The sequence below is a fragment of the Barbus barbus genome, assembly GCF_936440315.1.
Source record: "Barbus barbus genome assembly, chromosome: 18".
NCBI classification, from domain to species: Eukaryota; Metazoa; Chordata; class Actinopteri; order Cypriniformes; family Cyprinidae; genus Barbus; species Barbus barbus.
This window is the reverse complement of record NC_136746.1, coordinates 28,686,286-28,706,371: the sequence shown is the minus strand read 5'-3', so window position 1 is coordinate 28,706,371 and position 20,086 is coordinate 28,686,286. Positions and strand designations below refer to the sequence as shown.

Genomic DNA, 20,086 nt, shown 5'->3' with positions numbered 1-20,086 from the left:
CGTATTTTCTATCGCCCTACACCAACCCTACACCTAAACCTACCCCTCACAGGAAACTTTGTGTATTTGTAGATTTTCAAAAAACCTCATTCTGTATGATTTACTAGCTTGTTTCCCCATGGGGACCTCCATTTAAGTCCCCACGGGTCTGTGTGTAGTCAGGTTTAAGCCCCCACCAGGATATAAAAACAGGTGTGTACACACACACACACACACACACACACACACTTATAAACACATAAATGTTTTTTCCTAGGACCTGAAATATTAAGATGATGCATCAGGTTAATTTTACATACTACATTTATTAAAAAAAAAAGCAACCAATGTCCCATCTTACATGAAATTTACAGAGAAACACATTTGTAAAAGCATAGAAACCAACAAAGCGTTATCTAGCAGCATCCAAATGTTGGAATGAGGGGAAAAACAAAAACAAATCCTCAATATATCTATCTATGTATCGGACACAGTCCTGGCAAAACCATCACAGTATGGCCTTCTCACAGCCGTCCCTCCAGAAGCTGTTCATTTTAATAAAATAAACTAATTTAGGTTAAATAAGCTTAAATAACAGTGTTAAATACAAGACACTTGATTGGAGGTTCTGTACGGAGATGGACACAGAGTTTTGGCATGTGATCGTGGATTCGAGACGAGGCAGGAGCGGAAAGCCACGTTATGCGCACACCTGCTTCATTTCGGCTTTTCTTTGAGGCACAATCTCGACATTTACAGCTTCAGGAACTCTTCACATTGTGTTTACTTGGGAAATCCATGACTCTTATTGCCAGAACTTGATGATTGTGGACATTGCACCTTTCAATAACGGAGGCAGAAAATGAAACGTATCGCCAAAGTCTTGATGTGTTACATTCATAATCCACCTCCAGAAACATCATTTAGTACATTCTCCGTGCTAAACCTGCCTCCGTGTGTCTTCAATACTCATCTACACCAACACAAGTGACTTCTTCAGTCCAGAATATACTTACATTCTACATCTGATTGAACTGCAGTAGGAATAGGGCTTTGCTAGTGTAGGTCAATGGCGTGAAGTACTGAAAGTCTTCAGTGCTTCTCCACAGTTCTCCAGTGGATTTTGACGGAGTCTCCATCAAGGCTTCTTGTCGATGGTGTGGAAGAACCACTCGGTGAACTTCCTGAGCTGGGCGGCAGCCGTCTGGCTTTCCTCCTGCAGACGCATGTTGTCCTGCCGCAGATGCTGCACCTCCACCTGCAGGATCGCCTTGTCTTGCTTTTCCTGTGCACAAAAGTGAAAGAATGACCTCAGAACATACTGAACTAGCCGTTTTATGGTGCTCACTATATGCTGTCATTATATGGAAAATATCAGCCTTGGATATTCTTCAAGAACAACCTGAGTGCGAGTAAGTAAACAAATAAATAAAATGAAAAACAAACAAACAACAACAACAAATATATGTCAAATAATTTGGCATTAATAAAGAATTTGATTCTATTATATTGCAGTGTTTCATTTTTCTTACACACCTTTAACCTGAAGAGAAACACTATGGCTGTCAGTATAATTGTGATTAAACTGTGATTTTTTTTTTTAATATGTTTTAAATAATTTCTAAAGTGATAATACTGTCAAATTCAGTAATATTGTGAAGTGGGTTATATTGTCAAATAAGAAATTGATAATACGGTAATTTTTGTTTTCATTAAATTTTTTCTTTATTATTTATTAATTTTTGTATTTTTTTACATAATTTTTAAATTGGTGGTATTTTTAGATTCTTTAATATTGTGAAGGTGGTAATTTTGTCAAATGAAGTAGTAATATTGTCATTTTGACTTATTAAATTTAATTGTATTTTTTGTTATTTATTTTGAAAAAAATTTAAATGGTCAAATTCTGTATAGTGTGAAAGCAGTAATGTCAAATTAGAAAGTGGTAAAGCTCATTTTTATTTATTAATCTTATTTTTTATTATTTATTTTTAAAATTGTTTAAAAATTATTTTTTAAAACTATAATATTTGCAAACGTGATAATGTTGTCAAATTAGAAATGGACAATACTGTCATTTTTTATGACATTTTATTTCATTATTTTTAAATTGATTTCAAACCATACTTGGTAGTGGTAATATTGTCAAATTCTGTGATACTGCAAAGGCGGTAATACCAACCTATTTTTATTTATTACATTTAAATGTATTTTAAATGATATTATTTAATTTGACCATTTTAACACTCTCTATTTCTCTTTACTTCAGACTTATGTGCCTCTAGAAGCTTGCGTTCTGCAAGTGAACGTCGCTTTATTGTTCATCCCAAAGAGGCACAAAATCACTTTCACAGACTTTTACATTCACTGTTCCCTCCTGCCCAACTCAATCCGAGCAGCTGAGTCCTTAGACATCTTCAAGAAACAGCTAAAAACACATCTCTTCCATCTTTATTTGACCCTCTAACACTAGCACTCTCTATTCTAATTCAGTTTGATCTATTTGTTGACTTGACCCTCTAACACTTGCTATATATATATAAAAAACCTTGCTATGTGTACTGCGTTAAGCTTACTGAGACTTGGCATAGCATTTGCATATTATTGCTCTTTTCTTGATTCTAAGTTGCTTTGGATAAAAGCGTCTGCTAAATGACTAAATGTAAATGCTCTCTAAAGTTTGAAAACCTCTGGGACAAAAGTATTTTACATACATAAACTATACCTCGAGTATTTTGCACTGAGATCTTATTACAGACAAAGAAAAGTTTCACAAATAGATGCAATGTTCTAGAAATGTTTAATTAGTATGGATGATATATAGTCTCAGAGGACTCATAACTCCTCTTTACCATCATTTAGAGTCATTGTACACCAGCTATACATATATTGACCTGATGTGAACGCTTTAACATTAGCATTTAACATCAGGTGCATCATGGGCTGTTGGAGTTATTTCTTCTGAGCTGTGTCACTCTGCAGCCATTTAAAATAGCAGGAAGCAGGATATTAAATTGTGCCGACGAGGTGGCAATTCTGCCCATTACAGCACATTTTAACACATTGTTTGCCTATCATTCCCTTCAAAACCCTGTCGACGCACTTCCTCACATTCACAAAACAGAGTGAGACATGGAGAAAATCAGGTCCAGTTAATGGGTAAAAACATCTACAGTGGTCTTAAAAAACATGGCTATTGTTTTCCATCAGGATGGGATGAACTGAATTAAAAATAAATATTTTGCAAGAATTTTTTTTTTTTTGCATTATTATTATTATTATTATTATTATTATTATTATAAGCACATTTCCTCTATAAAATTTAATTACCATAATGCAAAAAAATTAAAATAAATAATAGTAATTGTACAAGACAATTAAGACAAGTTTTGGCATTATTATTATTATGCACAATTTCCAAAAAACAATTCCACCATAATACAAAAAAAAGCATTTGCATTTAATTTTGCAAGAAATTTACCCTATTTACCAAAAATAAATAAATAAAAAATATCTCATTAACATAATACAGTAATGGCCATCTTGTCCAATACACAACGATTTAAATTTTTTTTTAAATCAAACTATGCTGGACCTATGAAACACGGTTATTGTTTTCAATCAGGACAGGATAGTTTACCTTCTTCAAGTCGTACTGCAGCTGTCTCAGGATGACCTCCAGTTGATTGACTTTGCCCGTCAGCGTGGCTGGAGACGTATTGCTGAAGAGAGAGACAGAGCTGTTAGTCTGTGCATGAACACGCAGTGTATTGTGTGTGTGTTTGGTGTTAAACTCACCCGGCCTCCAGTGCGGCTCCCTCAGCGGCCGCCACGCGTCTGGTGAGCTCACGTGAGATCTGAAGCGCTTCGGCTCTCTGCATGTCCGTCATGGTGCAGAACGAGGCCACGCGCTGGTCTGGACACAAAGAAACCCCAGACACACTCAGATCAGGACCGATATGATCACAATGATACATATACAACAAAACTCAGTGCTGAATGAGACACGACTGCAACTGAATAATATCTAATGGCAGAATACTGTATAGTAATGTGATAATGTGTTAATAATTCAGTCACACATTCTCATCAATCCTAATAGGTTTAAGAAGAAAGTAATATTAAAAAATATATTATTATGACAATTAAACACATTTTCCCTACTAACTATCATTGCCATTATAATGCAAAAAATAAAATTGAATAAAATAAAACAAATAATGCATCTACATTTAATTTGAATTTACTTATTAGGATTAATCCCTTGAGATGTACCATCTCATTTTCGAGGAGGTCCCACAATGCATCACAATCACAACACAGTAACAAAAAACAAACACAAAACACAAACATTGGAATAAAAAAAAAAAAAAAAAAAAGAGAAAGATAACATAAAAAATAACTAGTAGCAAATATGAAACAAAACATAATACAAAATATACCGATCAGTGTATCTGATCACAACATAAGAAAACAAAAGTATATATATATAAAATTTAGCAAGCAAATAAACTATTTTGAATTAATATTGTTATTATTAGCAAATGTCTGCTACTAATACTCATCATAATGCAAAATAAAAAAAATGCATTTGCATTTAATTTATCAAGAAAACAGACTTTTTTTTTGCTCATTTATATAGCCTGTTTTTTGGCAGAATTAAATGCTAATTTTTTTTTGCATTATGGTAATGAGAATGTGCAGGGGAAATGTGCATCGATTTGGGAGACACAATAAAACAGTTCAGCTGTATTCTCATTCTCATTAATATCTGTCATGAGGCCTTTCAGCCATATGTCACATCTGATGAAACCATTGACTGTTAAAAAAAACAGGGTTTGGGCTGGCCTCAGATCAGTTTTTCATATCTAATGCTGGGTTTGCATCCAGTTTATGTTTGTAATTAATAAGAAGAGAGAGACCATGCATCCTGAAACTTGCATTAAAGAGCTGCGGGAATCTAAAAAAACCATTAGTCGTCTTAAGTCACGCTTGTATATGACCTCATGAAGTTGTTGAGCGTTTAGCTGGACTTACTCAAAACAGTGTGTTTATGAACATTTGTTCTGCATTTTCTAAACCCTTCTTCTCTTCTTGTTGACTTCCATTCATGCTCGCTGATGCAAATGGAGGGCAAATATGCTGTGAGCTAAATTTATCTCTGTGTTTTTATGCAGTGTTATTCTGGGTCACAGCGAGACCCAGAAACAAGCATCTCCTCTAAAACTATAACTTTGTTTCCAAATATTGCATCAGTCCTTAAAGTGTATTTATGCAGTTTGGGCTGGTTTTAGCAGTTTGTTTGAGTGTCAGCTGAGGACGACTGTAAAAACAGGAGCAGTCGCTCTGAACCCACACAAATCACTTCAGTCCAGACACGCGTTTCTCAAACCTCCTTTCAATGAGGTTTTAATGAGCAAGAGATCATTTTAAGCATTGGTTCAGTACAGTTTGTTCACATGTAATAGTGTGAAAGAGCAAATCTGATTTTGATAGTTTTTGTTTGTTCACACTGAAAGTTAAAATGCATGAAATGTGATGACACACCATCAGCCAATCAGAACATATTCAATGTTAAATGCATAGGTATGTGCATGTGTATATTTTGCACTTGTATCTAATAATAAAAAAAAATATTATAATGACACTTATTTCCCCTCCAAATTCTCATTACCATAATGTAAAAACATGATTTTTGAAAATTTAAAAACACACACACAAGTGTGTGCATATGTATGTATATATTTATGTTTTTGACTATTGTGCAGATGTTCTGAACAATCAAGGGTTTGAATGTCAGTCCCCACTGTATCATCAGATGTGACATATGGGTGAAAGGCCTTATGACAGACAGCAATGAGAATGAGCTGAACTGTTTTATAGCATCTCCCAAATCAATGCACTTACTCTCATTACACCATATGGAGACGCAGATGCTGCTGTGAAAATGATGCTCGTGCTTTTCAGCAGAACATAAAGAGTTTAATTTACGATCATCCCTCTGGAGATTCCTACATGTGTGTTTCTGATCAAACTGGAAGTCTATCATTAAAAACATGACAATACAAGCTCTGTGTTTATCTCTGTTAGCAACTCCTCAGAGCTCAATCCTAAAACACAAGACGACCACATGAAAGTGGAGCATGTTGTGTTTTTTCACAGAAATCAAGATGAAGTGTTAGTAATTACACACTAGAGCTCTGCTGTGTCTCGCCATATTAACAGATGCATTCTGGGACTTAATGCTGATTCCAATCAAAAATCCAATCTAAAAAAATATAGCTTATAGATTTTTTTTATTTAATATTTAATAAATAATTATTTAAGTTAGAATCAATATAAAATATTTTTTATTAACTATATAGATTTGATTGTTTAAGTCTCTCATACAGTATTTCAGCCTAAAATGAAAACAAAAAAAATATCAATAAAGTCTTCTTTTTATTAATATTACAAATTTTATTAATATTGAAATTGAAATAGTACAATTCCCTCCAAAACAGACTTGTTTCGCTATCCTTGTGGGGACTCTCATAGGCGTAATGGCTTTTCTACTGTACAGACCGTATATTATATTGCCCTACACCTAAACTTAGCCCTCACAGGAGACTTTTTGCATTTTTAGATTTTCAAAAAAACTTCATTCTGTGTGATTTATAAGCTTGTTTACTCGTGGGGCCCTCAATTTAGGTCCCCACCGTGACACAAGTCCCCATGAGCCTGTGTGTATTCAGGTTTAAGGCTCCACCGGTATATAAAAACAAAAACACACACACATAACAAAATATATATGCATTTTTGTTTAAATTAAATTATATACAAAAAAGATGGTGGTGAATCAATCTCCATTCAGAAACTGCTAGTAAATAATGACCAGTAGAAACATGCTTTAAAGCATCCAGATGCATTGAAGTAATGAAGATTTGTGCTTAATTGGCATGAGAATAATGCAAAACACAATGCAAAGCATCTTAATGGTCCTAAAAATAGGCTTTATTTTGCAAAAAGTATAATTTAATTTCTCTTTAGATTTTATGGTAAAACACAACCTAGACTTGATTTCATGATTCACCCAAAAATGACAGTTGTGCAATGTTCTTCAGTTGATGCAATGAGAAGATGATAATGGTATTTAGGTTTAAAACAATCTATTTATGCATTCATCTCATGAAATTGACTCTCTTGAGAACAATCTAGAGCATCCAAAACCACCTTAAAATAAGAACAACATTTAAAAAACAACCACTAAAGCTGCCCACAAACATCAGCTCGAGACCGTGTCCTCCACTACAGCAGTGAAAAACAGCTTAAATGACTGAGTGAAGACCGAAGCTATTAACAAAATGATGATGGCCTTCTTACTAATCCATTTAGAGAAGGACAGGAGCAGACAGGAGGACGAGTGCGGGACAGACATCATCAGAGCACATGCAAAACACCGAGGGCGGGACGAGCAGCAATTACCCTGAGTGTTTAATTGCAGGTGGCAGCGCTCGGCTGATTCAGGGTATCTGCACTCAGACATTTAGGCCTGAATTTAAGATTTATGTATGTAACTTGCATATAAAATTTCCATCCATTTGGATTACACAGTTGTAACATAAATAACTAATAATCTTCATACATAAATGAAATGGGTAAACAAACAGGCAAAATTTCTGATTATAATAAAATGAATGTGTTTTAAATACACAATAACCAGGCTGCTATTTTCAAAACGCATTTATTAAATATGCTCATTGTGAAACAATTACATTTATTAAAAGTATGAACATGGTTATAAAAATATGGCTAGCTGTGAAACAAGCAATGTTAAATTAGTTAAAATGCATGAGAATTAAACTAATTTGATGATAAATATATAAACCTGGTTATTATGCATTTAAAACACATTCATTTGTATAAAAAAATTACAAATTAATATAACAAATTCATAATAAATATACATAAAATATATGTATACAAGTACAAAAATATAAAAAATAAATAAATTATATATATATATATATATATGCACACTATACACACACACAGTATATATATATATATAACATATTATAATTAATAATAATATCAATAAACAATATTAACATTGTTGCATTAGAAGACAAAATATCAAACTAAGAGTCCTTATTAATTATTTGTATCTATATATATATATACATACACACACACAAAATTAATATCTAAAAATATAACTATATTTTATATAACATACGTATGTGACTCTGGACCACAAAACCAATTAGATTTCTTTCATTTAAACATGACTGACGAATATGCATCACATTAAGTTTATTAGTTTATATTAAAACTGTCATCCAAATGCATGGGAATTTTATTTTTATTTATGCAATTCAAATACACAAATCTTACAATCAGGCCTAAAGGTAATGCTGCATTTCAGCGCTTCTGCACCCACCTTCAAAGGCTCTGGCGGCATCGACGAGGTGAGACCAGTCCAGGCCCGTGGCGGTGTCTGGCAGAGGCATGAGACCCGGGTCGCTGAACTTCGAGCGGTCGGCGAGCGAGCCGTCAGAGAACCAGAACTCATCTGAAGAGACACACAGAGAGAGAGATCAGTGACGCCAATCCAACGCCGAACTTTTCCTGGGTTTCTATAGACAGCGGACCAGCAGACACACAGTTAGAGCTCAATTCAGTCCATCTGTCGGGGGGTCAGGAGGTCTCTGTAATGAAGGCAGTGGGAGAAAGAGCGGTTGAATCGGTAATAATGGTTCCTTTTACAAGATCTCAAGGACTCAAGTATCCTCCAACACTACTGACAGCAGAATGAGAATAAGATCACACCATTCATCTAAGATCTGCTCTCTAGGAGAAAATGTGGATGACAGACTAGCCCACACATAAACACTAGTCTCTTCTGCTCACCAAAGCTGCATTTACTTGATAAAAAATCTAGTAAAATCGTGAAATTGTGAAATGTTATAAAATAGCTGTTTTCTATCAGAATATATTGTAAAATCTAATTTATTCCTGTGATGCAAAGCTGAATTTTCAGCATAATTACATGATCCTTCAAAAAAATCATTCTAATATGCTGTTCAATAAACATTTCTGATTATCATCAATGTTGAAAACAGTTGTGCTGCACAATATTTTTGTTGAAACCGCAATACATTTCATTTTTCAGGATTTTTTGATTAATAAAAAGTTCAAAAGATCAGTATTTATTTGTAATAGAAATCTTTTGTAACAATAGAAATGTATTTACTGCTACTTTTGATCAATTTAATGCATCCTTGCTGAATAAAATATTCATTTCTTTAAAAGAAATAATACTGACGCCCAAATTTTCAATTAATATATACATAGATGTACATATTTAAATTTTACGTTTTGAAAATTATGTTTTTCTATGTACTTAATTATTGCACATATTTTAGTATTATTATAATCATTTATATTGTTATGAACACAATTATTACATTATTATTCAATAAAAATATAGGACATAGTATATATATATATATATATATATATATATATATATATATACACATACAGGTCCTTCTCAAAAAATTAGCATATTGTGATAAAGTTCATTATTTTCTGTAATGTACTGATAAACATTAGACTTTCATATATTTTAGATTCATTACAACACAACTGAGGTAGTTCAAGCCTTTTATTGTTTTAATATTGATGATTTTGGCATACAGCTCATGAAAACCCAAAATTCCTATCTCAAAAAATTAGCATATTTCATCCGACCAATAAAAGAATGGCCATTATGTTCATTTATGCACTCAATACTTGGTCGGGAATGCTTTTGCAGAAATGACTGCTTCAATGCGGCGTGGCATGGAGGCAATCAGCCTGTGGCACTGCTGAGGTGTTATGGAGGCCCAGGATGCTTCGATAGCGGCCTTAAGCTCATCCAGAGTGTTGGGTCTTGCGTCTCTCAACTTTCTCTTCACAATATCCCACAGATTCTCTATGGGGTTCAGGTCAGGAGAGTTGGCAGGCCAATTGAGCACAGTAATACCATGGTCAGTAAACCATTTACCAGTGGTTTTGGCACTGTGAGCAGGTGCCAGGTCGTGCTGAAAAATGAAATCTTCATCTCCATAAAGCTTTTCAGCAGATGGAAGCATGAAGTGCTCCAAAATCTCCTGATAGCTAGCTGCATTGACCCTGCCCTTGATAAAACACAGTGGACCAACACCAGCATCACTGACTGTGGGTACTTGACACTGGACTTCAGGCATTTTGGCATTTCCCTCTCCCCAGTCTTCCTCCAGACTCTGGCACCTTGATTTCCGAATGACATGCAAAATTTGCTTTCATCCGAAAAAAGTACTTTGGACCACTGAGCAACAGTCCAGTGCTGCTTCTCTGTAGCCCAGGTCAGGCGCTTCTGCCGCTGTTTCTGGTTCAAAAGTGGCTTGACCTGGGGAATGCGGCACCTGTAGCCCATTTCCTGCACACGCCTGTACACGGTGGCTCTGGATGTTTCTACTCCAGACTCAGTCCACTGCTTCCGCAGGTCCCCCAAGGTCTGGAATCGGTCCTTCTCCACAATCTTCCTCAGGGTCCGGTCACCTCTTCTCGTTGTGCTGCGTTTTCTGCCACACTTTTTCCTTCCCACAGACTTCCCACTGAGGTGCCTTGATACAGCACTCTGGGAACAGCCTATTCGTTCAGAAATTTCTTTCTGTGTCTTACCCTCTTGCTTGAGGGTGTCAATGATGGCCTTCTGGACAGCAGTCAGGTCGGCAGTCTTACCCATGATTGCGGTTTTGAGTAATGAACCAGGCTGGGAGTTTTTAAAAGCCTCAGGAATCTTTTGCAGGTGTTTAGAGTTAATTAGTTGATTCAGATGATTAGGTTAATAGCTCGTTTAGAGAACCTTTTCATGATATGCTAATTTTTTGAGATAGGAATTTCGGGTTTTCATGAGCTGTATGCCAAAATCATCAATATTAAAACAATAAAAGGCTTGAACTACTTCAGTTGTGTTGTAATGAATCTAAAATATACGAAAGTCTAATGTTTATCAGTACATTACAGAAAATAATGAACTTTATCACAATATGCTAATTTTTTGAGAAGGACCTGTATATATATATATATATATATATATATATATATATATATATATATATATATATATATATATATATATATATATATATATATATATATATATATATATATATAGTGCATAATAATATATACGTTTTATATTATTTATCATTTACAAGGGGCCATAAGTAATTGGACAGTTGACTCAAAAGCTGTTTCATGGACAGATGTGGGCTATTCTTTCGTTATTTTCTACATGTGATTTTCTGGATTTTGTTTTTAAATATTCTCTCTCTCTCAGTTTAGGTGTACCTCCGATGAAAATTACAGATCTCTCCATTCTTTGTAAGTGAGAAAACTTGCAAAATCGGCAGTGTATCAAATACTTATTTGCCCCACTGTATATATATATCTTTTAAGGTACACGCAGTTCTGTGAAATAAGTCATTTTATGCAGCAGCACGATGAAGCAGTGAAGTCAGCAGATGAAGTCTTAAACGCTGTCATGTTTGGGTTCAGGAGCGGAGCTGCAGCAGCCGTCAGGAGCTCCTAAACATGGCCTCATTTTTCCATCAATTGCGTGCATCCAAACCTCTCATTGTGCATCTCTCTCTCGTCTGATAGACATGATATGCCATAAACATTTCCATCTCACAAAGAACTGGCTCTGAGAATGATGTGAGGGAAAACACTGGAGGTAAATGTGCCTCTCTCTCTCTGTCTGAGCCTCAGAGGGACACAATCTGTCAAATTAGAGCATTCACTAGATGAAAAAAATCAGCAAACTGCTATCTGTCGAAGCAATCAGAAATTTATCACACGTGACAGCAATCAGCCTCCTCGGGCCACTTGAAAAACCAGCTATAAATGAATCAGCTCTCACACTCGGATTAAAACTGCTAAATGTGTTCATATTACACATCCTTTAAACCAAATGAGATGTGATTGTTTGCTCTGGTGTGAGTAATTGTGCCTTTATCTGTCATATATTTCATGTGTCACTTGCAGCACATCTAGAAACATCATCAGAAAATATCATCCAAAAAATGACCAACTTCACATTATTAAAAAAGTACATAAATATACATAAAGTACATAACAGCATAAATATTACAATACATCATCAGTAGGTGAATATATAGATATAAACTAATACCAACCAACATTTATAGAAAACAATTAAGAATCAATTCTTCATTCATTACTAAAGGATGTAAAGTTTTAAGATCAAAGATCCAGTTACACTCCCTCTGTAAAAGTCTTCATATTTCCACCTCAACGTGCCTGTATTATATGTTCAATAACAACAAAATTTAAATCTGAAATCGAATGGGAAATTTCATTAAAGTGGTGAGCAACTGGAGATTTCTGATCTTTTCTTCTATCTGTGCTCATGTGTTCAGTGAGTCCAGGCCTTTTTATGTTTTACACTTAACCAGTGTGTGCTTTTTTCTCAGAATGTACCAAACTGTTGATTTGGCCGCTTCTAATGTTCCTGCTATCTCTCTGATGGATTTGTTTTGTTTTTGAAGCCTAACAATCATCTGTTTCTCTTGTATGGAGATCCTTTGACTGCATGACGTGGTTCACAGCAACAGCTTCCAAATACAAATGACATTTAGAATCAACTCAGACCTTTTACCTGCTTAACTGATGTAGAAATAACGAAAGAATAGCCCACATCTATCATGAAACAGCTTTTGAGTCAACTGTCCAATTACTTATGGCCCCTTGAAAAAGTGGGGAGGTACATATTAAAGAGCTGTTTTCCTTAACCTTTCCTCCAACTGTGATGATAATATCCTCAAATTAAAGCTCAGAGCGTGCACTTTAAGCCCACATTCATTATATAACTGTAACTTGAATATGTTTTGGTCAGCAGCTAAAATAATAAAAAATTGTGCCTGTGTCCGAATATATATGGACCTGACTGTAAGTGTGGCTTAAGTTTCCAAAATGCCTTCCCATGAGCAATGCTGTAAAAACACAGATCTTGACGGCTGCGAGGGGAAGTGGCTGTGACAGGTGTCTTCTCTGTGCACTTTAGCATGACATTTTCTTCTTCCTGCTTTTTAATTAAGGACGCCATATAAAAGGAGTCACGCTGCGTTGTGTGTCACACACATTCCTGATGGAGGTGTAACTGCCTCTCTGGACAGAAATCCTCCTGTCTGTCTAACTACATGAGGCCGAAACGCATTGAACGTGACGAGAACGTTTCCAGATGACAGCTGCTGCTAATGCATGCTGCTCTTCATATGGACACAACTCTGACAGCATTTACTCTCCAGCCCACTGTTTCAAATCTATATGGTTTTTCTTAAACACAAAAGAAGAAATACAGAGACCAATGGATGTCAAGATCTGAATCTGTCCATTAACGCATCTGTGAAATCTCATATCTGTGCATGCTCAGACCAGCTGTGTGAAGTCTTGACATCAATGATGCAAGAGTCTCTCGCCTCTCACTAAACAACTGCTAAGTGATAAGTTAGATATGCAAAAGCATGCAATGAGATTTGAGAGCTACTGTGAAAGGATTTAAAGACTTAAACTATGCTACCGTTCAAAAAGTTTGACCGACCGACCGACAGACAGACAGACAGATAGATAGACTCACTCTTGAGGTTGGATGTGGGCTGGCTGAGGCTGATGCGGGGGGGCAGGGTGCTGTGGTAGGGTGGAGTGCTGCTGAACAGGATGTCGTTGGGCAGGGCTTGATCCAGCATGGAGCTCCGTGAGCTGGCATAGGACGAGCCCTTCCTGTTACTGCACACGCTCTCGTCTGACAGAGTCCGGTACAGCGACCGCCGCGGGGACAGGCTGCCCGCCGCAGACACCTGACAGAATATACACAACGTCAATCACAGGTAATGGACTTAACCCCAGAAAATTTACATTTTCATTTATTTTATTGCTACTCAAACACATATGTGCGCAATCAAAGTCCCAGAATAATCACAGTGTTTTCCTATCTTTCCCAGCAGGACAAGGTTAGTAGGTTTGTTTTGGACTGAATGAATGGAAAATCCTCACTGTCTTGTGTCGTTAAACAGCAGGATGTTATAAATAAAGCCTGCTCTTTATCTGTACTGCTGAGGAACGGAGAGAGTGTGTTGCTGTTCTTCCGCTTGTGACTAAAGCAGAGCCGTATTTGGTCAGCTGGATGAGAGGGGTAAGTGCGGCCCCGGGGCCCGCGCATCAGACAGAGTCACATGTTCACTATCCAGTACATACTAGCGAGTCCATCTGAAGGCATGTGCTTGTCCAAATGTTCCTGTAGCTGAAAACAGAAAAGCACGGCACTAGCAACATCAAGGTTGTGGCTTTGATTCCCAGGGAATGCATGAACTGATCAAATAAATGCAATGTAAGATAAAAGCGTCTGCCAAATGCAGATATGTAAACTTAAGTGTTGAAGTCAAATACTGAGGCTGTGTTCTTAAGCCTAGCAAACATCCTTAACATCTAGCCAGCATAATAGTTGAAATCATAAATTAATAGCTGAATGCTTTACATAAGCTACAAGTCCATGCACAATACAAACAAAACTTTTCACATGAAGCACACTCACAATTAATTTCAGAGGCCTTAGCATGTTACGAAACAGACATGATATTCTAAAAGCATTAAAATAGAAAACAAAAAAGCTGGAAAAACTTTTTTAAATTCAATTATTTTTGTAAAACAATATAAACTACGGTTCAAAATTTTGCAGTCTATTTTTTTTTTTTTTAAGAATAAATGTTTATTTAGCAAAGATGCATTAAATTGATAAAAAGTTACAGTAAACGCATTTATAATGTTATTAAAGATTCAGCTTTGACCACAGGAATAAATTCCAATTGAACATATATTCACATACAATACAATTTATTTTAAATTGAAATAATATTTCACAAATTTACTGTGTTTTAACAAATAAACACACCCTTGGTGAGCATAAGAGACTTGCTTTAAAACATTCAAAAATCTTAATTACACACTACCTTAAGATGGTACAAGGACAAAGTTAAACACGTACCCATGGGCTAAACTGTGCCAAAGCTATTTAGAGACATTGTATATGTTTTCCATTCAGAGCATGAGGCAGAGGAAGTTGGTTCATTCCCAGGCGGAGCTGCTTGATCCTGTTCATTTTATTTATAGCACACAATACGTCTTCCACTATTTGATCAAAAATGTCAGGTTGCTGAATTGCCATCACTGCAGGGAAAGCAGACATCATGGCACGTGGGATTCAGCGGAGCTAAACGCCTCCGGTCTCAAAGCCGCCCTCTGTTTTCACTTCCTTTAGACCAGGATCCCACTCAAATCCCATCCCTCAACCATGAACCAGCCTCAATGAGCTCTCTCTCTGGCCTCTTGCACACACGCAACATTATAAGACTAGATCCGGTCTGGTCCTGTCGCCATATAAATAAAATGAGAGCGGGCTTTAGTACAGCTCATGTGTAATGTCACTGCAAATAAAGGCAGTCTGAGATATTACACAACTCACTGTTGTAACTTATTTGGAAAAAAGGGAGGCAAACGGTGATACCAGAATACATTACCAGTCAAAAATGTAGAATTTTTTAAAAATGCTTTTGATATTTTGGTAAATTATCTGATATCCTGGGGCCTCATTTATAAAGTGTGCGTACGCTCAGGTTTGATCTTAGCGTGTGTGTACACGTAAATCCACGCCAGCGCTCATATTTATAAAAACGGTCTTTGCCGTGGAAAAGTGCTTAGCGTCACATCAGGGTCTGAGCAGACGTATGCACTTTTTATTGTTGGAGTATTGCAGGTTTAATGTAAGCTGTTCTTGCAGCTCGCTATTCTAAATTATGATGATTGGTGATATTTTATATGTTAATGATATTAATTAGGAGTCGTTTACAAGGCAGAGAGCTGAAACCATTCAATTGCGTGCAAGTTCAAGATAATTTGCGTTTCATAGATTTCACATGTGGAAGAGATGCGTACGCGTGTTTTCTGTTCGTACGTTGATTCTATGAATCAAACGTACGCATATTCGAGATATGATCGTAAGATCAAATTTAGGATGGTTTCTGCGAAACATTTTATAAATGAGGCCCCTGGTCTCTGGTTTCTTGGGTTCCTCATTTTTTATAAAAATATGATTTTTTTTTTGTTGCTATTATTATTATTATTATTTTTGCAAGATTAAAAATAGTCCCGCAATGTGATAAATGTATTTTTAAAAGTGCAAATATTCCTCTCAATTAATATAAATAATTATAAACAAGTATACATATTAATATTATACAAATTTTAATATTAATAAATATATTACAAATATATATTTCTAAATCATTTTTCATCTAATATTTATATTTTATTGTAGATTTATTTAAATTATAATTTTTTTCAATAGTTTTCTTTCAGTTAACAATAAAAACCCTGCAGTGAACATTTCAAATTACATTTTAAAATATATATATTCCAATATTTACTGTAATTCAGTTAAAAAAATGCAGTCTTGGTGAGCAGAAGAGACTTCTTTCAAAAACAATAAAAACAAACTTTTTTTAATTTTTGACTGGTAATGTATATATTAGTGAGACCCTCTTTAACCAGACAAAAACACTTCAGAGATGCACAATCAACAAGAACAATAGAATAAAGATCCTAAATATTGAGGGTCTTTTTCATCAGTTTTATCATCTGAATCACCTCTCCCAGTGAGTGACGATCATCACTTGACTTTGCTCAAATAAAACCATAGGACAGAATCATGAAAGTACTGAAAATATGAATCTGTCCAGACCAGACCCCTGCCATGTTGCTATTTCCTCTGAAAAAACCGAGCCGCCACCTTCCCTGTATCCATAATCTGCTTCTCTACAGCGGGTTTACCGCTCACTTCTCCTGCTCTCTGGCTGGAATTTCCACTGAGAAAGAAAAACCAGATTGACAGTGTTTTCCATTACGGCTCGCGCTTCACAATGGCAGGTCTGTCTCTGAGGGACTGCGTGGCCTTTAAAACAAAAAACCTCCACCGGTGCATCTGACAAAATCTGTGATGGTCCAGAAACAGTGCCTTTCTATGTACAAAATAAACTAACTAATGTTATATTACATAATGAAACATTCTAACATATAAAACATGTTTAAAAATGTATAGGCCTATATATCTTTTGTAGAGAAATGTTATTGAATGGTGTATAGCAATGCAGTTGAATCCCTTTGACCTAAAATATTTACTTGAAGAATAATATTAAGTTAATATTTAACACATTTGCATGTTCATGGCAGGATTATTATCGTTAACTAAAATGAAAACAAACAATTACAAACATTTTTGTTAATTGAAATAAAAATTAATTAAAATAAAAAAAATTAGCAATAATTAGAAATGTTGACTTGGCAGCTAACTTTTTTAATTTAAAGCACTAAAACTACTAACTGGAAATAAATACAATTTAAAGCTAAAATAAAATAAAATTAAACCTAAACAGCAATGATAAAATATAAACTAATAGAATTGGTAAAAACACACAACAAAATCATAAAATAAAAACATAAAAATAAAAGCTTATTTAAAACAATAATATTGTAAATAAAAAAATATATATATTTTTAAATATTTAAAACGAAAATATAATATAAAAAATTAAATATAAAATATAATAAAATATAAAAATATAAATATAATTTACTAAGCATTTGTTTTATTGTTTTTAATTTTCAAATTAATTATCATAATTGTACATTTTTAGAATTTAATTAATTATTATTAATTTAAATAACAAAATAATAATATTCATGTATAATATTTATATTAACATTTATAATTATTAATAATCATTATGTATGTAGTTATGACAACTATCAATTCAGAGGCTACATGGAATATATTTGCATTTTTAAAAATGAATTTATTATATTGCAGGACAAATAAAAACAATAAAAAAGTATTAAATGAGAGACCAGATATCAGAGACTTTCAGGGGCCAGTAAGAAATCACCTTAGCAACCACATAGCAACTGCCTGCAAAAAGAGAGATGTTAGAGAAGTGCAGATGCTCAGACAGTTGAGGTCTAAGCACACAGGAAGCACAGATGGCGGTCAGCGCCCGAGGTGTAAGGTATATGATATCATGCTGTCAGCTCGGCTGGACAGGATGGTCTGAAGCACCTCACCTCCCCCTGAGAGCACAATGACCCGTCTGCCTCTGAGGGCACGGCAACACCACACAGACCGCTAAAAATAGGGCATTGTGCATCTACTCCGGCCCTTCCCCGCAGATAACGTGAGGTGGGAGAGACGCGGGAACTCCAAACGCAATTAAGACGGTCTCCAGGAGCAGAGGAGACTTCAGAGAAACAGACGCTCCTCCAACTTCCTCCCGTTAATCCACAACATGAAGGCTAAGCAGACGCAGCGAGAGCTCGGCAATCAGATCATCCAAACAGAATCTGTCCGGACCCAGACGCGTGTTATCGTGTCTCTGGCTGATAACACACACATGTCTGTTCAGCCCTCGTTCATTTCACACGCAGAGGTTATCAGCACTACAGAGTGAGTGTGTGTGTGTCTCTGACTGACACCACATTCACAGACTGATCACAGCTAATGGAAAAGCATTGTTTAACAACAGAAAGTGCATGTACAATTAATACCACAGCACTGAATAATTACTAGATTCATATACAGTGTATCGATATACATATATACGTGTGCGATCAATATTGTGATCACGTGGTTCGTCCCTGTAGCGTACGATCACACCAGTGTGATTTGAACATTTGAACACTGCCGCTGACCTAAAGAGAGCAGCTGTCATCTGTCATGAATGAAACAGCTTTACAGTCTTTTCAACCACACAGTATCATTATTTCTGTGTTACAAACATTCAAATCACAGAAGCACTGTTAACGTCCAAAAACATAGTACCATCAAGGTACATATCTAAAACACTATGGTATTACCAAGGTAATTTTCTTAAAAACTGTTTTACCATCGTATGTCTCCAAAAAAAACATGGTATTACTATGGTCCATTCTCAAAAAACAAAACAAAACATGATATTGCCATAGAAAATGTCCATGGTAATTGGTAAAACATACTATTAAAGTACATAAGTCTATGGTATTATCATGGTAATTGTCTAAAAAACATGGTATTACCATAACATCATGTCTAAAGCACAATGTATTATGTCTAAAAACATGATATGACAAACAATATGGTGTTACTATGGTACGCATACATCTACTATATATATCTATCTATCCATTTTTTACCATGGAACGTGTCTAAAAAACTGTTTTACCATCATACATCTCCAAAAACATGCTATTACCATGGTACACACGGTACCCCCCCCCCCCCAACCAAAAAAAAACAAAAACAAACAAACATGGTATTACCATGGTATAATGCCAAAAAACACAGTACTAACAAAGCAAATATCTAAAACAATACGGTATTACCATGGTACATGCCACAAACCCTCAGTGTAATACAACGGATAAAAAAAATATATATTATTACACTAAGTAAGAAACATGATTATCATGGTAAATGTCACAAAAACATGGTATTAGCGCAGTATCATGTCCAAAAAACATGACTAAAAGCACTTACCAAAAAAGTCCAAACATACTACCATGGTATTCTTGGAGTAGCATGCAAACAGATTAATTTTAGTACCATAGTATGTTTGAAATGACCATAGTACCTGTATTTAGTGAGGATGACCTCAGTATGTACTATAGTATGTGTAATATAACACTACTCTGCGTGAGCACACACATACCTTCCTGTGGCCACTCTCTCCAGGAGGGCTTTCAGGCAGCATCATCTTCATGTACTCCTCTTTAGACATGTTGGGCTGCAGACCTCCGTCCTTCAGCTTGTCCCGGCCTCTGTCCTGCAGCTGACAGGATGGCTCTGCGGCGTACAGCTGCCTGCGGGACACACAGAGGTTACAGAGTTAATCATAATCAAGATAGCTAATGAGCGTTGCCCAGATATTTTAGTCAAAGGAGAAGTAATAAATATTGTAGAGCATTTTAAATATTTGGGTATGATTATGGATTCTAA

At 35.5% G+C, this 20,086-nt stretch overlaps 1 protein-coding gene across 1 annotated transcript in view; it reads right to left on the bottom strand.

Annotated features, from left to right (window-relative positions):
- Positions 1-286: 286 nt before the first annotated feature.
- LOC306883853 (signal-induced proliferation-associated 1-like protein 2) overlaps positions 287-20,086 on the bottom strand; it is a 138,557-nt gene continuing 118,757 nt past the window's right edge. Inside the window, exons 15-20 of the mRNA XM_079439340.1 lie at positions 19,800-19,950; positions 13,649-13,868; positions 8,402-8,533; positions 3,778-3,895; positions 3,620-3,701; positions 287-1,264 (exon numbers count right to left, since the gene is read on the bottom strand). Coding sequence (XP_079295466.1) covers positions 1,118-1,264; positions 3,620-3,701; positions 3,778-3,895; positions 8,402-8,533; positions 13,649-13,868; positions 19,800-19,950 — 850 coding nt within the window. The 3' untranslated portion in view covers positions 287-1,117. The remainder of the gene's footprint in view (positions 1,265-3,619; positions 3,702-3,777; positions 3,896-8,401; positions 8,534-13,648; positions 13,869-19,799; positions 19,951-20,086) is intronic.